General features: G+C 30.1%; 1 protein-coding gene across 1 annotated transcript in view; it reads left to right on the plus strand.

The window, feature by feature from the left end:
• LOC106685289 (protein furry) overlaps positions 1–22163 on the plus strand; it is a 290462-nt gene that overhangs the window by 17534 nt on the left and 250765 nt on the right. Inside the window, exons 16-24 of the mRNA XM_067046186.1 lie at positions 287–454; positions 1711–1912; positions 1987–2163; positions 5281–5424; positions 8739–8900; positions 8980–9129; positions 9353–9516; positions 10139–10389; positions 11961–12115. Of these exons, the coding sequence (XP_066902287.1) occupies positions 287–454; positions 1711–1912; positions 1987–2163; positions 5281–5424; positions 8739–8900; positions 8980–9129; positions 9353–9516; positions 10139–10389; positions 11961–12115 (1573 nt within the window). The remainder of the gene's footprint in view (positions 1–286; positions 455–1710; positions 1913–1986; positions 2164–5280; positions 5425–8738; positions 8901–8979; positions 9130–9352; positions 9517–10138; positions 10390–11960; positions 12116–22163) is intronic.

Consider the following 22163-nt stretch of genomic DNA (forward strand, 5'->3'; position numbering starts at 1 on the left):
CCCTCCCTCCCTTCTTCTTCATATCATACTTCAGCTATCACAAAGCCATAATTTCTTTCTTAGAGTATGCATTAATAGAAATTGATTAATAAATGAGATATTTTATTTGATTAACAGAGATTTCAGAGAAGAAAGTGCCTAGTACCTTAAGAAATTGAGAATCAATAAACCTCTTTCTAAAAATAAAAAAATTTATATGTAAATTAATTAATTAGTTTAAATTATATTATTACTATAAACTAAATCAGTTTATAAGTTTTAATCTTAGAGGTAAATTGTATTTTAGGAGCATTTGATACCGAGGAACCTATTGTGGATGTAATGGAAAGATGGGTCCCAACGGTAATGGAGTCTGCTCAGCAGGTTTTACCTGCCACAGAAAAAGCGGCTGTCCAAGCAGCTACTGTTGACTTGCAGTGGATTGTTGATCGTACTTCTACTGTATGGACTGGAGGTAAATATGTTTTTTCAATTATTTTAATGATATCTATAATTAGCATATATTTTTGTCACCGAATTATTTTAATCTCCTTAATTTTAGTTTTTGTAATTATCATCTCAGAAAAATTTGATTTGTTTCTTGCATTTCATGTGTGTTTAAATGGAGCATCATTGAATTATAATTTTAAATTTATATTATATCTTTTTGATTATATGTCCCAAAATTTTAAAATAGGTTAGTAATTTAATTGAATTGAATTTTTCATTTGTGTGATATAAATAGTAGATACCAAGGAAAATGGGTAATAATATCTGTGATGTTAGAAAAAAAGTGAGTTGTTTCTTATTTCAGAAATATTCTATTTCTTTTTTTTTTGGTTAATTAGGACCTACCATCCATATCATTTACCTCCATGTTGCTATTTTGGTATATCTATTGGTAACTGGTGGGAGGAACTAGTCCGGCAAGTGGTCCTAGTGGTTTCTTTTACCAACCCCTGGTGGCTACTTTGAAATTCTTGCTAATAACCAAGGTGGGAGTGTTAAGATTCATATCTTGGAACCAGTGAGAAATAAATATTAATTGCCCCAGGTGGGAATCAAACCCACAATGTTCCAAGTAATTTGAAACCCACGCCCCAATGTGCATGGCCGTCACGTCCCTTTATCTCCATGTTATTTTATTTGTTTATTTGGTTAAAGAAACTTGTTAAAATGAGCTTTTAAACTAATTGATAAATATAAAGATTTTGTTAGCTTAGCAGTAAAATCAACTTACGTAACCATGAACATAGCAAATACTTTTTGTGATCTATTGATCCATTTTGAAATAAGGGGAAATTAAGGGCCATTCTGGCATCAAGTATCCCTTCACTTCCTTGGAAGCTCCAGCCTCACTGATTTATTTTTGAAAAATAATTTTCATTTTTAGAGAAAGGCTATAGGAATACTTTATCTATAACATTCTCCTCCTAATCTTTATTTTTAAAAGTTTCACTGAATCCATGGTTTAACAAAGTGAAAACTTGAGGATCTTTGATTAGAAATGATGCTCATGCTATCTACAGGTTACTTTCCTTTTTTGATACGCATGAGAAAACCAATATTTATTTTAAGGGCTACTCTGACATGAATTTTGGCTGACTAAGGTGGAGATATAATCTGGTGATACTATGTTTTTGTAACACTACTCCTAACATTCTTTTAAATCACTATAAGAATCATTAATTTATTACTTATTTTTAGTTTAAATTTGGTGTTGAATTTTAGGAATCCAAGACGAGAGTAGCAAAAGTGCCAGCATCAGTAGTAATGTACAAGCTCTCTCAGGCACTGCTGATCCATGGGCTTGCGTACTCTTTGGTCTGCTAGAGAGGGACAGGGTTTTGACTAAATGCACTGCAGCTGTGACTCACTCTTGGCCGATTGCATACAACAGGCTGCACATGCTATATGCTGTAATTGATCCAACGTAAGGCAAATTGATTTAATGTTGTGTTACTGGTATTTCCTTCTTCTGAGGTAATTTTTTTAATTGTTTTCTAGACCTGTGAGTGACAATCGTGCTTCCTTACTAAGGAGCTCTGCTCCACCTCGTAAGCCAGCTTCTGAACGAGAAACACATCTTGTTATTTGGAGGAATTATGCCGCTTTGTCTATGAGAGTGGTTCCTCCTGCACCATCCCCTGTCATTCGCTGTGCTTCACCCGATCTCTCTTTAAGGTATGTGTTGGAATATAGCTATTATTTTTTCCATTTCAATTTAAATGTATTGATCTCTTACTACTTATTTAGAGCTTTAAAGGTATATTTTTCAAGGAAATACTGAATTTTACCTAAAATAATTCTCAGTGAAATTTACAAGAAGTAAAGAAATTTTCAAAGATCCTAACACTATGAAATTTTTGAATTTGGTTGAAATTGAATTTCTTATACTGAGGTCCACATATTGATTGAATAATAATTATTTTATCCTTGAATCAAGATTTCAATTTCTTTGATTCAAGGTAATGACTCTGCTTTGCTGATTAAAACTAAATAACCGAGTAATTTTAGTAGTAATATATTATTTTAACCAAAAACTAACCATTTTTATTCTTTATTGTTTAACTGATACCAGTATGTAGAATGAAATTTTGGAAAACATCTAAAGCCCTTGGCTTATATTAGGTTAATCATTCTATCACGTAATAATTCAAATACACAGCACTAATTTCAATTTATCAAAGTTCTTTACAGAGCATGAAATACAAAACAGTACCTCACAAGAATAGTCACATAAAGCTACAAAAATGTGACATTGTTGAAATTATTTATCTTCTTACAATTAGATGAAATATTAGTTTCTAAATAAGGTAATTTATGAAAGAAATATGTTTCCTTTTTAGAAGATATGATAAAACATGATTAATCTAAAAGTGAATAAAAAAATTAAAATACAAATAAAATTGATAAATAAATTTAAATACAAATAAAATAGATAAATAAATTTAAATACAAAGAAAAATAAAAAAAAATAAATTTAAATAAAAAGAAAATATCTTGGGTTATAATAGCCGGGTATATTTGCTGAGTTAAAGTTTTGTATATAATTTTCTGAGAACTTTCTGTTCATTTCTTTCAGTATTAATTTATTCATGTATACTTTATTTTATATATGCATATATATTTTAATAAAGATATATATTTATCTCAATTGAAATTTACAATTGTATACTATAATATGACAAGTGAATGTGAAGTAAGGAAATAGAACATGATAATATCTCATGAGGGAACTATGATTTGGTTATTCCTCATTAAAATAAAATTTAATTTTGTTTTTAAAAAAATTTAAAGATACAAACTGTAACAAATCCTTAAATTAAATTTTACTTTTCATAATTAACTGTTATTTATGAAAACTACTCTTTCATCTGACACTTGGTTGGTAGTTGGAAAAATTGTATGGTTTTAATTTTTTAGAAGAGCATATTGAAGTTTTGACAGATTTTTCTTAATATCAAAAACAGAAACTTATTGAAAACTAGCATTGTGTTAAAAAAAAAAAAAAAAAAAAAAAAAAACATTCAAATTTTAATTAAATATAAATAAGATTCAAAAACTTTAAGGTGCTTTTCTAAAAAATGCTATAAGATTTTTCCTTAGCTTTAACCAGTATTTTTTTTAAATTATTTAAAAAATGGTTTTATTTTTCATAGTGATGCCTTAAATGATGATGTTTAAAATACAAAGGAATTGTCATATTAAATTGTGTAATCCTTTAACTGCTCTCCTTTTAAAAAATATATTCCTGATTATTAGCTGGAAAGTTATATATTATCAGTATATTAAGATTTTTAAAAATTAATGGTGGTCAATTGGTTTATCTCTTTAATTTACAATTATATTTTTCATCAGAAGCAATAATTTATAGCAGAAAAATTGAGACAAGTATGAAGGATAGTCAACTAATATTAGTCCACCATTAATTTCTTGGAACCTTAATTGCAATTTCTTCGCTTGACTAAGTATTATCCAGATAAATGTTCACTATCTTAAGAAGGCTGAGTGAAGTCCATTCCAGATAAACACCTCAGAGGTCCTAGGTTTCTCCTAGGGTTCTAAGCTATATTAACTTAGCCATTGGACATCAAAGAATGTCCCATTTGAAAATGAATTAGTTTTCATTTTAGTTGAGCATTTAAAGGATTACTTTTTATCGATGGCTTGCTTCACAGTAGTGCTTAGCATATTTCCACTAACTTAACAAACAATACAATTAAAGGTTCTCTCTTATGGGAAAATTAATTGATAAGTTGTCTTCCTAAAAGAGAGAACCTTTAATAGTATTTTTCGTAAAGTTAGTGGAAATGTACTTAGCACCGGTATGAAGTAAGCAATCGATATTATCTTGCTTTGAACTTGATTTAATTTTTTTACAATACATATATATGTATATTGTACTTGTATTTTTAAATTATATAAATATTTTTAACTGCCTATTGTGTTTGAATATATTCCCTGGCTTTAATTTTTGTTTTCAGTCTATTCAACCCTGGTTTTGATCATTTTTTGATGTTTTTGGTTGTTGCTTTATTTATTTATTTTTTTATTTTTTTGTTTTTTTAATTTTTCCTTTCAGTCATCTGTATGCTATTACTTGTTTTTAAGTAAGTGTTCTCTGTGGTTATTTGTTAAGGTTCTGCAAATGTGTTAGTTGTGATGTTGCTGTCTGATTGAAATAAATGTGGTAGTAGTGGTATTTGTGTAATGGACTTTTATTATTTCCCTTTCATAATTTTAGATGTGCTTTGTATTTTTTTTTCTTCAAATTATGTGTAAATCTTTATCCTGTAAATAATTTAGAATTTTCCCCGTTTGACTGAAGCATGAAAATTATTAAATTTATTCAGAAAACTATTGCTAGAACTGTGGAATCATGATATTGTTTTTAAAAGTAGGATTTGATTGCTTTCTTGTAGATTAAGCATTTGAACATATTTAATAAAATTATATTTATGATATAGCTAATATAATATAATAATGCATATGAATTTCGAATAGCTTCATATGATTACAGAATTAGCTTACTCATCGACATTGAACGAGTTACATGGCAAGTGCATTTTTCGGTTTAGTGTAACTTTCTTTATAGTATTAAAAATTTTGGTGGTATCCCCTGACCTAGTAGACATTATTTAATTGTTTAAGTCCTCCATTTTTATTTTATTTACCCTTTAAGCTTTGGCACACCCGAACCGAGTTTGTGTTTGTTCGCTTACTACCCTTGTTTTTTTTTTAATTTGGCTTATTGGATCCGATTTGATTAACTTAGATGGAAATAATGTGTTTTTTAAGACGGATTTTCCTCTTATCAAGCCAACAGGATAATATTTTCCGGTCGAGAATATCTCAAAGTCTCTCCGATGACGATATCAACGACTCAAAGTCCCTGTACTGTTACTCGTCGCAACCTTCTAAAACAAGACATAAAAGGAGCAGGTGAGGTGTATAGGATGACTTGATCATTATATTATTTAGTTGAGAAAGGAATTTTTTCTTATTAACAGCTGAGCATTGCCATTTTTTCCATAAGAGAAAGGAACTAACAATTTTTTTTACTCAAAGGTAACAATTTTCCTTTGACATTGCTTTGATATATATTTTTTCCTTCTTCTCTTTCTCTTTTTTGTAATTCAGATATTTATATTTTTTTAATTTTCAGTTGCTCATAGAATAGAATAGATTTATGCTTGGGTATAGCTTACTAGATTATAATAATTTGTTCAATGATAATGATCATTCTCTTATAGATATTTACTTTATTAGTTAAACTTTAGTTAGCTTTGTTGAAAAATGTTGCATCTGCACTAAAAATTAGTTTTTAGTATTAATGGAAGCCTCAAAGTGTAGGATGTAAAATAATCATTAGTATATTTTAAAGCATGGTGAAGTATTTATTTATTTTTTTAACATCCTAATGCTGGTAAAAATAATGTATCATTAAAGTTATTTTATTTAGGATACTGTACAAAGCTTAATATTTTGTCGGATTATTATAAACAATTATGAATTGGTAATTTTTTATTTTTTCACAGCTCAATTCCTGTTTGATATTTTTTTTGTTTATTAGTGTTTCTATTTTGGAATAAATTTACATGTACTAATTGTTGGAAACAGTTTTCTATGCTTTATACTATTTTTTCAATTTTTTTGCCTAATTTTAATTTGCTTAGTATGTCTATATCTTTGTTATTATATTTATTATAATTGTGAAATATAAATTTAAAAACTTTTGTCACATCGAGGGTTTTATGTTTTTAAACAAGTAAATAATTGTACCTTACACTTGTTTAGGTATATTTATTATTCAACTTTTACTTCCTAGTTGTCATACGAACAAATATTTTTCCTCATTATTGTCATTTAAAATAAACATACATTCCTTTGTACTATAAAGTAGAGTGGCAATTATTGAAAATTTTCCATAGTATTATTTGTTTTGTTTTTAACATTAAATTTATATAAAATTGGTGAATGACACAATCTTCCTTATTTAAATATAAGTTTGTTTCACATACAATGACATTTCGGGGTTATCCCCCATCTTGAGGCTCTAGCAACCAAATTCAACAAAATTTAAACATATGCTTACAACATTACTACTATATCACATTATTCATTAAACCATTTACCTAATTAACTATTTTATATATAATGTATAGTTAACTCCTTAATTTGTCATTACATGCTAATATTGAAACATATTATTGTCAATTATCAAATTATTCTAATTAATTAATTATGTAATTATTCTCCTTGAAAAATGTATAATAGTTGATATTATAGAAAGTTTTTTGATAATTGACTATATGTTTCAATATTAGTATGTAATGACAAATTAAGGAGTTAATTATACATTATATATAAAATAGTTAATCAGGTAAATAGTTTAATGAATAATGTGATATAGTAGTAATGTTGAAAGCATATGTTTAAATTTTGTTGAATTTGGTTTTTTAGCAACCTGAAGATAACCCCGAAATGTCGTTTTATGTGAAATAAACTATTATATTTAAATAAGGAAGATTTTGTCATTCACCAATTTCATATTAGTTCTAGAAACTCTTCCAGTAGAAAATCATTAATTTATTAAATTTATATTATTAACACCTTGACTATACCAAGGAGGGCTTGTAGGTTGAACCATGGTGATGGCGACGAAGCTATGCATACAGCTCACATAATTATACACTGCCTAAATAATTCTTAGGGCTTCTTCAACTCTATTTCTACATGTTTTTACATATTTATATACGCGTATATAAATATATGTAGAAGAAAATCATAAACAAACAGCAAAAGGAATCATAGACAAAAACAACTCAAAACAAGAAAAAATCGAATGACAACTTTATAGGATAAAGGAAAACAAAGATACACTTCAAAAGCCAATCATAGAATGAATAACTTGGCTGAAAAATATCTGAGTATTGAATTTACAGCTATATGATAAAGTTGAAGATTTTGATAGTAGATGAAAGTCAGAGCAAGCCATCTGAGGCCACTCCAGCTTCTATGGACTGAAGTCATAACATATCCACTTGTTAAGTGATCTAAAAACACTATCTGCTCCTTGTCAAACTGTCTCAACGTATGTTTGTTGTCAGCTGCCAAAAAGGGAGGTCATGCAATACTTCTCAAGTAGTACTCTGGCCGAAGAGCACAGCTCCATGTGCCATATCCCAGCAGTACTCCATCTATCTCCATCCACATCTGTGTATACTACTTCAGCATTACACTTTCATCAAATTATTAAATATTTTTGAAGACAATACCTGATGTTTTTAATAGAATCGTGGCTATGAATGTTTATGCATTTACATAACTTCCAATTCAATCATAATAATAAATTTCAGGCTGTTATAAAATTCCTAGGAAACATTTCTCTTGTGAAATCATTAGTGTCAAGAATAGGAAGGTTGTTGAATTGAAAATGGAGATAGTGGATAAGTGGAAAGAAATGTCTCTTGTCAGTGATGAATTACTGCAGATGTGTTCAGAGGAGCATTAAGCAAGTTATTGAAAAAATAAATTATTTTGTTGTTCAAATTTGAAAATTCTGGATATTAAAAATGGAGACCATACCACAGGACAGGAATGAAGGTGTAGTTGTTCTTATATGTACAAGAGATTAATCGGCACTATACTATTAAAAAATTTGCTCGAAATTTATTTACTTGTGAAAAACTGTGAATAAATAAAAGTTGTTAATACTTAGTTACACATATTGCCCTATTTTTACAGGTTTTATTTAAGTTTATGCAAACATTAGAATCCTAAAACTCTTGCAATAAATTTTTAAATAGAAATTACTGTTGACAATGAAGTAAAAATATTGTTTTTATTTACTGTATTTAAAGTAAAACCATTATTAAAACATCTATTCTTTGAGGTGCCCATTTTAAAAAGTAATTTACATAGATGAATGATAAAATTTTCTTAAGGGAAAATATTTTAAGCTCTATGTTTCGAGTAGTTGTCTTTTTCTTATTATATGTTAATTTATTGTTTATCATGACTAGTGAGTAATTTTCTTGTGAGAATAAGTTATATATTGGAAAGCATATGATAGGAGCCTAGATATTTCAGTTTTGTCATTGATCATACTTGTATGATTAGATGTTGAATGGTTTCTTCTAATAGCAGCTTGTTTGCATTTCATAGATTTTTAATAAATATTTTTAAGGAAATCTAGTTTTAATAATTTATACATATCATAGGATAGATTTATTACATTAATTTGTTTTCTTTAGCTCATCTCCTGACAGTTTAACAACAGAAAGAAATGATAAAGGTGCTAATGTTACACCTTCAGGTCTCTATAAACTGTTGATTCCGCTCCTGCGTTGTGAAGTATCTGACATGAGGGATGCAGCAGTATTTGCTTTAGCAAAAGTCAACAGTGAAGCGTTGAAGTAAGCTTTTTTTTATTATTAGCAATGGATAATTTCTGTTTTGTTTTATTTCTAAAATAAATTTCCATGCTTTAAACAGAGATCTAATGGAAGAATTGGTCATATCTATTCGCGAAGCAGTTGATAGAAAACAAGAAAATGTCAGAAGAAGAAAAAGGAGAGACGCTCTTAGACTACATCTTGTTAGAGTTTTTGAACTTATCGCACAGTATGGAACGTTTGGAATCAGGTCAGTTTTATCGTTTTGAAATTTATTTTGTTTTTATAGATGAATGCTTTAAGTATAATTATTATTGTGATAGTTATTTATGTTAAAAACTAAAATTCAGTGGATCCTATATCTGCTTTTAACTGATATTTTTTATTTTGTTTATATATTTTTTTTTGTAATGTTCTATTATTTTCATTGTATTAGTTATGTTTATTTATGTGCTAAAAATTAAATTTTGCAGTTCTTGTGTGCTAGAAAGAGATTCTCAGTCTCTCCATCCTACTATTGTTGAGTATATTGATGGTGCAAGACTTTGTCTTGAAATGGAGCCTGATAAAGATTCACTGACAGATATAAAACTTCATTTTTGTAATTTTATTCGACATATGCTGAAAAGCTTCCCATGTAAGTGTATTTTTAGCTTGCACATACATTTTGCCCGAACACCATAATTATAACATAATACAATATATGTTAATAACATACTGTTATTAATATTTTTTAATATGACCTAGTTATAATTTTTGCAGTGTGAACTAGTGAACTTATATATTTCAAAATGTTTAAAGAACAATAAAAGACTATTTTATTTCTTTAATTGTTATATTTCATTGTTATTTTAGACATCAGTAACTTTTTTAATGGTATGTTGAAAATCATAGCTTTAACCCTTTAGAAGGAAAATATAAGTACATTTAATACCTTTGTAAACAATTCTTGTATTATCTATTTTCTTAAAATACTTGAAATATTATCTGATACATTACATTCATGAATTTAATATTTTATTATAAATATTTGGCTATATAATAGGAGTACACTTGGCTTGTATTTCTTTTGTTTTCTATCATATTTAAAAGAAAAAGTGTTTAAGGTGGCAATGATTCTATAGATTAGAGGAAAAAAAAATTTTAAATGTGTTTTAATCTAATTTAATTTTTAAAATGTATTCTTGTGTGAACACCAATTATTTTTTTCCCCTCAGAATTCAAAATTATTCAAATTACACCTGATTTTATTTTTCCAGTGGAGAGCCATCAAAGTTTGCTTAAAAGAGAATTGAGAAGAAGCTTATTTAATCTGTTCATGATGTGGGCTGGACCTCTCGGAAGACCTGGAGAGGCTGGAAATGGACCTCCTACCCAATTACAATTCCAAGCACTTCAAGCCATGTCGGCAGTGCTATGCTGTGGCCCCTGCTTTGATCCACATGCTTTGGCTGAAGAAGGTTCACTGTACCCTTGGATCGATCATTTACTTGCATCAGAAGATCCTAAGGTTGGTAGTATGCCTTTTATAAAAAAAAAAAAATACTGTCATTGAGTTGTTTTATAATCCAATAGTGAATTTTCACTATCTTTTGATGGTGGTTCATTGGTCTTATTCTGTTACCAATATTTTTAGTATGATATAATGAGTATTTTTCCAGTGTGAACTAGATAGACACTTATGTATTTCATTATTTTATTTACTTTTCTTATTATTTTTTTTTAAATTTTCCTTTTGCTTGGTTATCACCCAAAATAGTACCTAACCTTACATTGGTCAAAGGTAAGGCTCAAAAAAATAATTATACATAAATTGTATAATAATAATAATCTATAATTATAATAATTATTCTGTGTAAACTGAATAAAAAAATTATTATGTATAAACTTATAAGTCTTCTAATAATGCTGAGACTTGCAAGCATTCCATCTTTCTCCATTTGTTCTAAACTTTTTATGGTGTTCACAATTATCTCACAGGTAAGCTATTAATAGAAAAGATTTGGCAAAACCCTTGAAACAAAATGAATTCTTTTGTTTTAGGCAACAAATACATCTGGAAAGATGTAATAAAGATTTTCCCTTATCTACTCCGACTAATATCAAACCTCAGTAAAATTTTCCATGTAAGTTTTTAGATTTCCATCTATCTATACAAATAAACAAAAGTTTTTAATTGGAAGCTGAGGAACAATCTTTACTTCAAAGATTTCTTGTAGTATATTTACTATAGAATGTTGCAATAGTTTACAGTATTCCTTATACCCCATTGTATTTCAGAGTTGTTTTTCTTCACTATGTCAATCTTTTACTGGCTTCAGGATCCTCGTCCAGAGAGGTACATTTTTACTACCGACAGTTTTGGGTAGTTTTTCTTCAGAAATTTGCCATCTTGTACTCCTTCTAGGGGAGATCAATGGAACATTTTTTTATGATGACACATTCAAACATATTAAACATGTATCTAATGTATGGATTATTAAGGTTTTTGATATTTTTCTTTAAAAAAAATGTGTGGATAATCATTTTAGACCTTTTGAATTTATCCACTACATGCTTTGTTTAAATCATTCTTGAATTCTCTAGGCTGTCTTATATCTAGACATTTTACTCATAAGTATTCATCATCAATCACATTGATTGAATTTTTGTGCTTTCCTCTTTTAAGATGCTGTACAACAGATTTATTTATGTGTTGTTCGGCACATGAATTTATATATGCAGTAATTGCAGAAAAAGCTATGAAAGTCAAACATTAGTAGCATTGGTTTATGTTGATTAGAAAGGTGATTTAATGAAAGACTGACAGGATCCTATGGTAGAATTTGTTAAATCCTGCACCTTGGTTGAGCAAAAGGCTATGAAAAGAGCCCTTTTAAATTTTTTATATCTTGTAACCAATCAAGCCTTTCCTGTTACTTCTGGTAAGATTATGCGGTATTAAAGTAATAGCTGAGAAATTTGGTTCATGAAATGAATATTTCGACATCTCATTCAGTTAATTTTGAACCATTTTGTGAACTCCATATTTCAGTTTGTTTGAGTTGGAATTAATAATATTTCTTTTATTTCTAATAACAGGTGTACAAATTAGCTTGTGAAATGGTGGTCCTTCTTCTTGAATGCAATTCTGATATTGGCTCATTGCTCGACTGGGTGGTTGATCGATGTTACACTGCTAAACCACAAGTTGCCGATGGGTGTTTCTTAGCTCTCGCAACCATCTTCAGTGCAAGGTTAGTTTCTTTAATATAATATTCCTTGTAACAATTTTTACAAATCAGGGTTTAAAATATTTTTTCTCATTTAACAAGAAGTTTCATAATAATATTTAAATTACATGTTTCTATTGTCCATTACATGGAAAATAAACAATTCTGAATACAACTGGATTTTGATGTCTATAGTATTATATTAGATGTTGAAAAGATTATATTTTTCTTTAGGCATTAAGATCTATCGAAGACTTAATGAATCAAATTTTCAGTTAATATGGGCATAAATTAATGAATGGTAAGTTAATAAATGGTATTACCAAAACTGTTTTGACTTTAGTGCAAATAATTTTTAATTTTGCAATGTAGTGGATACTTATTATAATAAAACCTTCTTTATTTTATTTCATCATGCCAATTTTGTAGATAGTATAATACATTTTTTACCTATTGACGTACTGCAGGAAAAATTATTATATGTAAAGTTGTAAATCAATTAAAAAACAACTGGATTTCAACATAATGCAGAAAGAAATATGTTTGACAGTTTTACATGTTTTTAATTCAACAACGATACCTTTTTAGGCTTAAATAAAAAAAATTGTTTTCTTTACCTAAACCTGTTAAATCGGTGTTTCATAAACTGAAATTTATTGGAAAAATCATTAGAATTGTGTTATCCAAATGTATAAATAATCTTATGAATTAATACATCTTTAATGATAACTAATCGCAGGAATGATCAATCTTTTTCTACATTAAAGTGTTCAACAAGTGAGTTATGGTTCATGATGTACAAAATGGTCTGAGAAACCTCACCTTAGTTAATATAAGATATAATTTACTTGAAGAACCTGATTTATCTAGTATTGAGAATAATTTGTTTACTTGGAGGTTGAGGTTATAGACCTTCTTTCTGGCTGGTCCGTCTTATTTAATTTTTTGAATAATAATAATACAAGCTGCCACAATTAAGGGTAATAAGTGTTAGAGCTATAAGTGTTTATTCAAAGTAATGAAAAAAAAATGTAGTAAATAAAATAGAGAGATGACAATAATGGTAATTATATTAATAAATAAGTATTTCATCTGTAAAAATAAGTAAATCAATATAAAAATAATAATACTAATTAATCACAAATGATAGTTAATAGAGTAAAGAAAATAAAAATGAAATAATTCCATCTTAACAGGCATTCATATCTATATATAATATCTATTGTCAGCCTTGGAAACTCTAAACCAACCTTTGCCTCCCTCAGGTGGAAGGAAAAATAGGATGCCAAGAGATTCCAGCACATCTCTCCCAGTAAGGTCCCTGGTATCAAAAGCCAGTGAAAATTGAGTAAGATTGGTAAAGCCTCTTTCCCTCAAGACCTGAGTGGAGAAGCTGGTCATTGCCAAACTCGAATGGAATCGGAGCCACTACCATTTCAACCTAAGTGTAGAATTCTAAGGATGGCTGTGGCTGGATAGGGATTGTGCTAAGGAATTGTTTATGAAGCTTCTAAAGTAGAAGAATACCGTTCATATCATCACCAATTAATTATCCCCTTTCCAATTTTAATTTGTTTTGGGTTATACTGTTGTACCAAAACTAGGCTTGACAACTCTTTAGATGTGAATTCCTTAGTATTCTATGTATTTTTTGTTCTTTTTACTTTGGAAGTAGATTCTCCATGATGTTTGAGCTACAACCAACTAGTTTGAAATTCTCAGTTACCATTGAAATAGGAGATTCCTAATTAATTCCAAGAACCAAAGACACATTTCCTGAAACTTAGGAAAACAAATTGAATTTTATTAAGTGGAAAACACACCCCTTCAAATTGGATGAGATTGGATCAATTGAAGTTATTGCTTCATAAGGCTGCAGTTGTTTATTCGCCTGGAATTCAGAAAATTCTTAAGCTTGAAGTTAGAGCTTTGCAGAAGTTACTTAATTTTTTTTCAGGTCACACAATGCATGACTCATCACGCAATGGTCCTGTCTAGTCTAAGAGTGGGGGAAAAATAAGTTATTTCAGCCCAATTTTTCATTACTTTAATGAAACATAGGAGTTATCAATTTTAAATCTTAATTGTGAATAGTTATTATTAGAGTGATCAAAAATTGAGATGAAAAAACTTTGTATTTGATATGTTCATTGTCAAAATGTATGAGTCTGCCAACTATAGTTGATAATAAAAAAAGGCGGCTATTAATTCTTCATTTGGAGCTTCATATCTTCAAAATTACCTTCAGCACTAAAAAAACCTAATTGAACACCATTAGTTGAGTAAAGTCCCAACCTTGAGCCTTAATAGAGCTATTTATGTTCAACAGTTCTCCAGATACAGTTATTAAAAAAAACAACGTATTTTTACAAAAAGGGGAGAGTGGACTATCTGAAATCACCAGAGGCACACGGTTATACCTTTAGCTCTCTCTTCATCGACTTCACCTCTTATACTTCCACCAGACCAGGCCCGAAATCGTGCTCTAGTTTCTAAAATATCATATTTTAGAAACTAAAATATGATTCAAATACTTTACGCTCGTTCTCCATAGAATAGTTCTCCAGAAATAATTTTGCAAAAATCAAAATTTGTTTCCAAATAAGGAAAAACCAATATTTTAAGAATTAACTTAGACGAATATCATGGAACCTGCTGCTTCCATGCAGATGAAAGATATCGACTACATTATAGTATATTAAACTAGCTTTAATTTGGTTGCTAATAGACATCTGTACGTATAATATTTCTAGAGATATAGTCTTTCAAAAAACAATAGTTTTTTGCGATCAACGAGAAATCAGTATTTTGGAAAATATCTTGAAAGCTGTTACAAGCGTACGACGTCTATTAGTTCTCCATTGAGAAGCAGTAGCAGGAGTAGGAGAAGCAGTTTCCATGATTTCCCTCCAAATAAAATTCACAAAATATTGATTTCTCGTTGATCGCTAAAACCTTTTGATTTATGAAAAACTATATTTCAAGGACTATTAGATGTACAGATGCCTATTAGCAATCAAATCAAAGCTAGTTGAATATAATATAATGTAATTCATCTTCGTATGAGTAGCAGTTTACATGATATTCACCTAAATTAATTCTCAAAATATTGGTATTCAGAAAAAAAAAATTTGCTTTTTGAAAATTGTATCTCGAGAACTATTGTACCTAAAGAGCTCTATTTGAACTCATATTTCAGAAACAAGCATAATTTTGAGACTGGTGGGCGGAAGTAGAAGAGGCCAAATATTAATTTGTACTAAAAAGCAGTACTACAATTATTTATAATTTTGGTGTCATTCTCTTTTTCGTGGTGAAATGTCACAACCTGATTGGCTATGGTTGCCCCCTTGATTGACTATGGCTTGCCTCCCTCTAGTTTTGATCCTTAGTTATCATTACAGTAATAAGAAATTACCGTAAAATATCTTCTTTGCCTTTCATCTTGGTCTCTTGGGCTATTCCTTCTGTCAAGTCGATCCAAACCACCTCGGGCGTGACATAGACCGCCATAACTATTGAAATTTTAAGATAATTAGTTTTGTTTTTTCCAGACGTAATATGAGTTTCTTTACCTACTTGTTTATATCGCTCATAGTTATTTCCCAGTGGTTCGTTGTTAATACAATGTTTTTGATATCATATAACTGTTGATCGAACAACTTTGATTAAGTCTAGTTCAGTTTGAACTAAAAAACTTAAATAACCTAACTTCGCCGTCGAAGCTAATCTCCTCTCGACTTTCCCAAAAGAAAATCTCGACTTTTTTTCTCCATCTCCTTTTAGTTATTTTTATTCCTCTCATTTCCATTGCCTTCTTTTATTTTTACACTCAACGACAGGACCCTTCATCAACCTGAAAGTTATTAAGATGTTTTATTATTTCCTGTCAAGTAAGCTTTCATTCCGGTCTCAGACTAGAGTTTCGGAAAATCTCAACTTTTTTCTTTCTCTGTCTTATTTCTCCAGGCTGATATTTCTTTACCAAACTTCTTCAAAAGATAAGTATTTTAATAACTGAAGAAACTACCAATAATCTGTTTTAATTTAATTGTACATGATTTAAAGATGTTTTCCTAAGAGCCAAAAACGTGGTTTATATAACTGAAGGGAAGAAAAAAATATTCCTAAAAGAGTCAAATATAAAATCCAACTGTACGGAATAGTATTACCTTTTCCACTCAATATAATTGATATTGCAGCCTTATAAAATTCCATTGATATAAAAAGAATAACAAGGGATGTTATCAGCGACGAACCGACCCACAGTACCAAAAAAAAAAAATCATTGTATGGTTCATTTTAAACCACATTGAAATCATGTTTTGTATGTTGTTGCCTTAAAAAGAAATAAAACACGTATTGTGACGCCAACTTCACATTCGAATTTCGTGAATATGTAAATAAAGTATTTATGAAATAACAATACCTATTGAATGGTTCCTTTTTTTTCTTTTTTTTCATTAAATCTGTTTAGTGTAAAAATCGATTAAATAATTAATTATTTTGTTGTTCATATGGTGTTAATTCATTATGCTGGATTGTAGAATAATCATTGATCAGTTTACAGCCCAATCCCTAGGGACAAATCTAGATGGGAGAGTAACTGTAGATTGTTTAATGTTGTAGGTTTTAACCTGTCTCAGAGTTCATAATTGTATAGGAATGAGAATTGAGCAGGTAAATCGAGAATCGATTAAAAGAATCGACTCCTCTGAAAGAATGATTCTCTTAAAGTAATTCTCACGAATGAATCACAATTTACTTGGAGTTTGTCGGTTCTCTAAAATGGAGTTTCTAAAAACATATGTCTATTTAAAAAAAAAACTATAGTTATTTTGGTATCTTTATTACAATATAAAGCACAGAATAGCCAAAAAATAATTGGCCATAGTTTTTAAGGAAAGGATTTAGTATTTTTTGAACAAAGCTAAGCAAGAGTTTGTTTTTTACGTTGATTTTAACGTAAATCATTTAGTAGTTTTTATTTTACTACTGAACAATTTGTAAAGAACTTTAACAAAGATTGAAACCGTTTTTTTTAATACAATATTTTCTTAACATTATTTTGTGTAGCAGTTGTTTTTCCCTAAAAATAATAATTTTTGGGAATTTTTTTATTTCAAGATTAAAAGTTTATTTTTAATAATGATACCAATTTTAAGAATAGGAGAAATAGAATCAATCAAATGAATCGATTTACCATATGGAGTGAATTGTTGGAAATAGGTTCAGTTAATAGATTTGATTATCTCATCTCCATTTGGGAGGCATTGCTGTTAAAATAGATTTGAAACTTTTATATTCAGGATATAAGGATACCATATAATTCATGACGGAGGGAAGTTCAGCAAGAAATTTTGAAGAACTATAACTTCTTAAACTTCAGCTATATTTATAGGAAATAGTTCCTTGCAATTTTCTTAATGCTAATCTCTGACCCTACTCTACATCAATTTAAGAAATTAACAAATATAACATTTTGTTAAAACATATAAATATAAATTAGAGTAAAACGTGTCATTATCACAAAATATCTAAAAATGTTTTCTCCTTTGGAGGAAGTTTGGTTTTTTGCATTATCTGAAAGATGGTTACTAATTATTACAGCTTTTGACATGATGAAAATTTTTTTTTGATAACCTACAAACGTCGAAAATTCATATAAAATCAGAAATAAAATTCTTTCATAATCTAAGATAAAACTAGATGATAGCTTCTAACCTTCCATGGAGAGTAAGTAGAACGGACGGGAAAAAAAAGTATTTTTTTACATTCGTTCCCTATTATGCTAATGGGGTGGAGTAGTTTATTGGATAAGTCACTATATTATTGACCTACCGGGCTACCTTTAAGCTCAAAAACAATTACGCCACAGCTGTAAATGTTTTTTTCTGTTAGATCCTGGCTTGACCGTGATAGTCTTCGGACCAATAAGCCGGAAATTAAAACACGTGTGGCCCCCATTCCCGAATTGGAGCAAAGGAGTCCTTCCCGGAGGTGATTAGAAAAGCGATAGCTTAAAAGTTTATTTAAAGGCAATTATTTATCAGTCTGTTAAAACCTTTTAGCTCGTATTCATCAATCATGAAAGATAATTTAGAAAACAGTTCCAACAATAAATCTTCACAAAAATGTGCGTAGCTTAAACATTCCGGGACCCAACCCACGGTTTTTACAGTCGGTTTATGGTCCCCGGACCACCAGTTGGGAACCATCGATACCAGGCGTACCCAGGGAGGGGCAGGAGAGGGGCCGATACAGAAGTAAAAAAAAAATTAATTTAATAAAAATGATTTTTTTTCTTAAGCTAATAATTGTGATAACTAATAAAATACTTAACCTATATATAATTGTCTTAAGATTTTGCTTTCATTCGCCTTTTCCGTGCTGAAATGTCACAACCTGAACGAACATCCCCCCTTCCCCAAGTTTTTATCCTGGGCACGCCCTTACATATAGCTCAAAAACCTTGGGTTTTTAAAAAAAAATATTTATTGATATTTACAACTGTACATAAAATACATCAAGTAAATTTGAGGTACACGCATGTTGAGAAACTACCTATTGGTAGCATTCTAAAAACATTTTTATAATGTAAGGTCTCGAGGCCATCTTCTTTTCAGACGCCTCGGAGGATTGTTCGGAATAAAAGAGGAAGTAAGATTAGAAACTAATGGGTTTCAGTGGTTAGGGAGTTATCGGTTATGTCTGGTTCGGGCTAGATCGTTTACAAATGGAACATTAAAGTCTTTGTGGATGATTTTATTTGTGACAAAGTAAGGAGCATTTAGGATTTGACGAAGGATTTTGGATTGTAACGATTGGATATGAGAGGAATTCGAAGGGTTAGTGGAGTCCCAAAGCTCAACGCCGTATGTCCAGATAGGCCTTATAATTGTCATGTAAATCAGTCTTTTGTAATGAATTGGAATCCGTTTGTCTAGTAAGTGCTGTAATAGTCGAAATCGACGTGCAGTTTCCTGTCTTTTCAGTCTTGTGTGAGGATTCCAGGTTAGTCGTTTGTCCAGATGTAGTCCAAGGTAGCGTATCTGTTCAAAAGGAGTAAGGGCAACATTATTCAAGTATACTGTAGGGCAGTCTGTAGGTTTACGACGTAGGGTAAAAGTAATTTGATGGGATTTGTTGGAATTTATTTTAATCCTCCAAATACGACGCCATTCTTCTAGGGCTGTGATATGGGATTGAAGAGTTTGGGATGCAATTAAAGGATTATTATTAACAGCGAGCATACATGTGTCATTGGCATACGTGGTTTGGGATGTCTGCTGTATAGATTGTTTAGAGGATGGGACCGAGGATACTACTCTGAGAAACACCAGCGGACTGAAAGGAGAGGGATGAATAGGAACCATTGCGGTTTACTTTAAACAATCTGTCAGTGAGAAAGGAACGAATAATGAGAAAGTATGTAGGAGGTAGGAATTTACGGAGTTTGTAAAGCAGTCCCGGGTGCCAGACTCGATCAAAAGCCTGTTCTACATCGAAAGAGACTCCCACGCAGTACATTCCGCGCTCTAAAGAAGACGAGACAACGTCCACCACACGATAACATTGCTGGATAGTGGAGTGAGAGTATTATATAGTTGGAATCAAGGATAGTGTATAAGCGTTTCAAAATGAGTTTTTCGAGGATTTTGCCCATGATAGGTAATAGAGAGATAGGGCGGTAGGAGGATGGGTATTCTGCTAGCTTATGTGGTTTGGGTATCATTTTGACTATAGATAATTTCCATGGGTCAGGGAAATATGTGGAACGGAGAACGGCGTTATATATGTAGGTGAGGAATAGTATGGCTTTTCTTGGAAGAAGTTTTAGGATATGGGATGTTATTAGGTCATATCCAGGAGCTTTGCGGTTAGGTAATCTCTGAGTGATACTGGATATTTCTGATGGATGAAATCCTTTAGGTGGAAGGGTCATTTGGAGTGGGATATTTAGTTCTGCTTCAATACATTCAAGATGAATTGGGTTAAGGATATTAGGATGCGGAATAAAGGTTTTAGAATGGCGTTGTCCGATTATTTGCGATTTTTCTTCGTCAGTTCTTGTCTAGGTTTGGGATTCGGTGAGAAGAGGATAGTTTAAGTCTTTAAAATTCAGCAACAATTTAGTCGTCCGCCATAATGATTTGTCAGTAGTTGTAAAATTCTCTGTAAAGTTAATTAAATTTTTAATTTTGTATTTTCTAATTTATACTTTAAGTTTCTTAGTCAATGTGGTGTAATATGTTTTGTCAGTTGGAAATCTGGTCCTGTGCCACTTCGATCTTGCTCTGCGTTTAGATACGAATATGCTGTGGTAGGTTATTTTGCTTATTGTTATTAATTCTATTAGTCGAAGTATTGTCAATTATGCTTGTTCTTATTGTTGATGTGAGTTTTTCAATAGCTTCGTCAATGTCTTGTTTTGTCTTCAGTCGACTGTTTAAGTTTAGTTTAGTTTCCAGGTCACATTTAAATTTGTTCCAGTCAACTCTTCCTGTAATCAATGAAGGGGTGGAGGGCTTAATGTAAAAAAAACAGAACTAGACTATGATCTGATAAAAGATCGTCCAGGGATTCAACAATGGCTTGGGAGGGAGAAATCTGGGAGGTGATAAATATGTTAAGGAGATCAGGACGCTTTTTGAGGGATGTAGGCCAATAAGTCGGATTTTTGGGAGAGAGAATGGAATAGGTGTTGGAGGTGGAAACACGGGAGTTGGATGTGCGGCATCCCCATCATTGGTGCACAGCATTGTACTCTCCTCCAGCAATGAAGCGCGGCCCGTGGGTTCGGACAAAGGAATGAAGGAGCTTTTACAAAAATTCATTCTAATGTACAACATTCAGAGAATCCTCTTCAGTGATGACACAATCATGGTAGTCTTCTACCTTGGAGTTGAGCGTGAATCTTGACCAGATCCCTTCTCTGTAGAACAATTAGTCGTGAAACAATACTTCCTTTTCAAGTACTGAACGCAAGATACTTCACAGATTTTAGTTTTATAGATTTTATTATTTTTAGACGGCTTCTGATATAATTGAATTTGACAAGGTCCGTTAATTGGAAATAATTATGAACACGTTTTAAGGAATTGTTTTAAATTGAAGTTGATACATTAATACCATGAATTACCTAGTTCAGCATACTGTAAAATTAGTATTTCATCACGAAATCTTATTGTGGCAAAAAAAAAAAAGGAATAGTAAGGTATTACACTAACCAGAAATTTAAGTAAGCAACAAGCAATAATATAAATTAATACATACGAAATAATTATGTAAAATATATGGTTTATTATAATAAGTTAAAAATAAAAAACTATAATGTATAAAAAAAGGATTAAATATTCTAAGCTATAATAATATAATATAGAGATAATACTCCGAAAAAGAGGTTTTTTATATAATAATGAATAAACTGTAATTTTAGGACAGTAACAAGGTGAAATTATGAGATAGCATTGATTTTGTTCTGTGAGGATAAATAATTTCACGACTAAAATGCAGAGCTTTGAGCAGAAGAAAAAATAATAATAAAAAATTATATATAAGAAAGGAAAGAACTGGTCATCTCTATTCACCTTTCCTATTATATGTATTTTAATTTTCTCTTTCATTGTATCATCTCTAAATTATTTTATCCTTTTTGTATATCTTATAGTTTTGTATTTTTACTTTATTATGGTACATAATATATATTTTATGTATTTATCTAAATTATTGCTTGATGAAAATAGGAATAATTTGTTGGTTTAGCCACAACATACGTGCATTTCTGATGCGAAAAAATCATATTAGAATTAAATACATTTAAATAAATAAAACAGAGAATATAATACTCTACTCCCTGGGAATCATTCACCACCACATGCATGGAAATTAATGAATAAGAGAGTTATCCGGAAGAGGGATGGCATGCATACCTTGTTTGTTGTTTTATTTATTACTTTATTATTTTTATATTTTTAATATTTGTTATATAGGGGAATTCGAGAGAGTGAATTTGTCGATCAAATGAAATAAAAATTGTGAAATGGAAGGGAAAGAAAAAAAGGAATAAATT

Source organism: Halyomorpha halys, unplaced genomic scaffold (genome assembly GCF_000696795.3).
Source record: "Halyomorpha halys isolate HHAL.00 unplaced genomic scaffold, Hhal_1.1 Scaffold677.1, whole genome shotgun sequence".
NCBI lineage: Eukaryota > Metazoa > Arthropoda > Insecta > Hemiptera > Pentatomidae > Halyomorpha > Halyomorpha halys.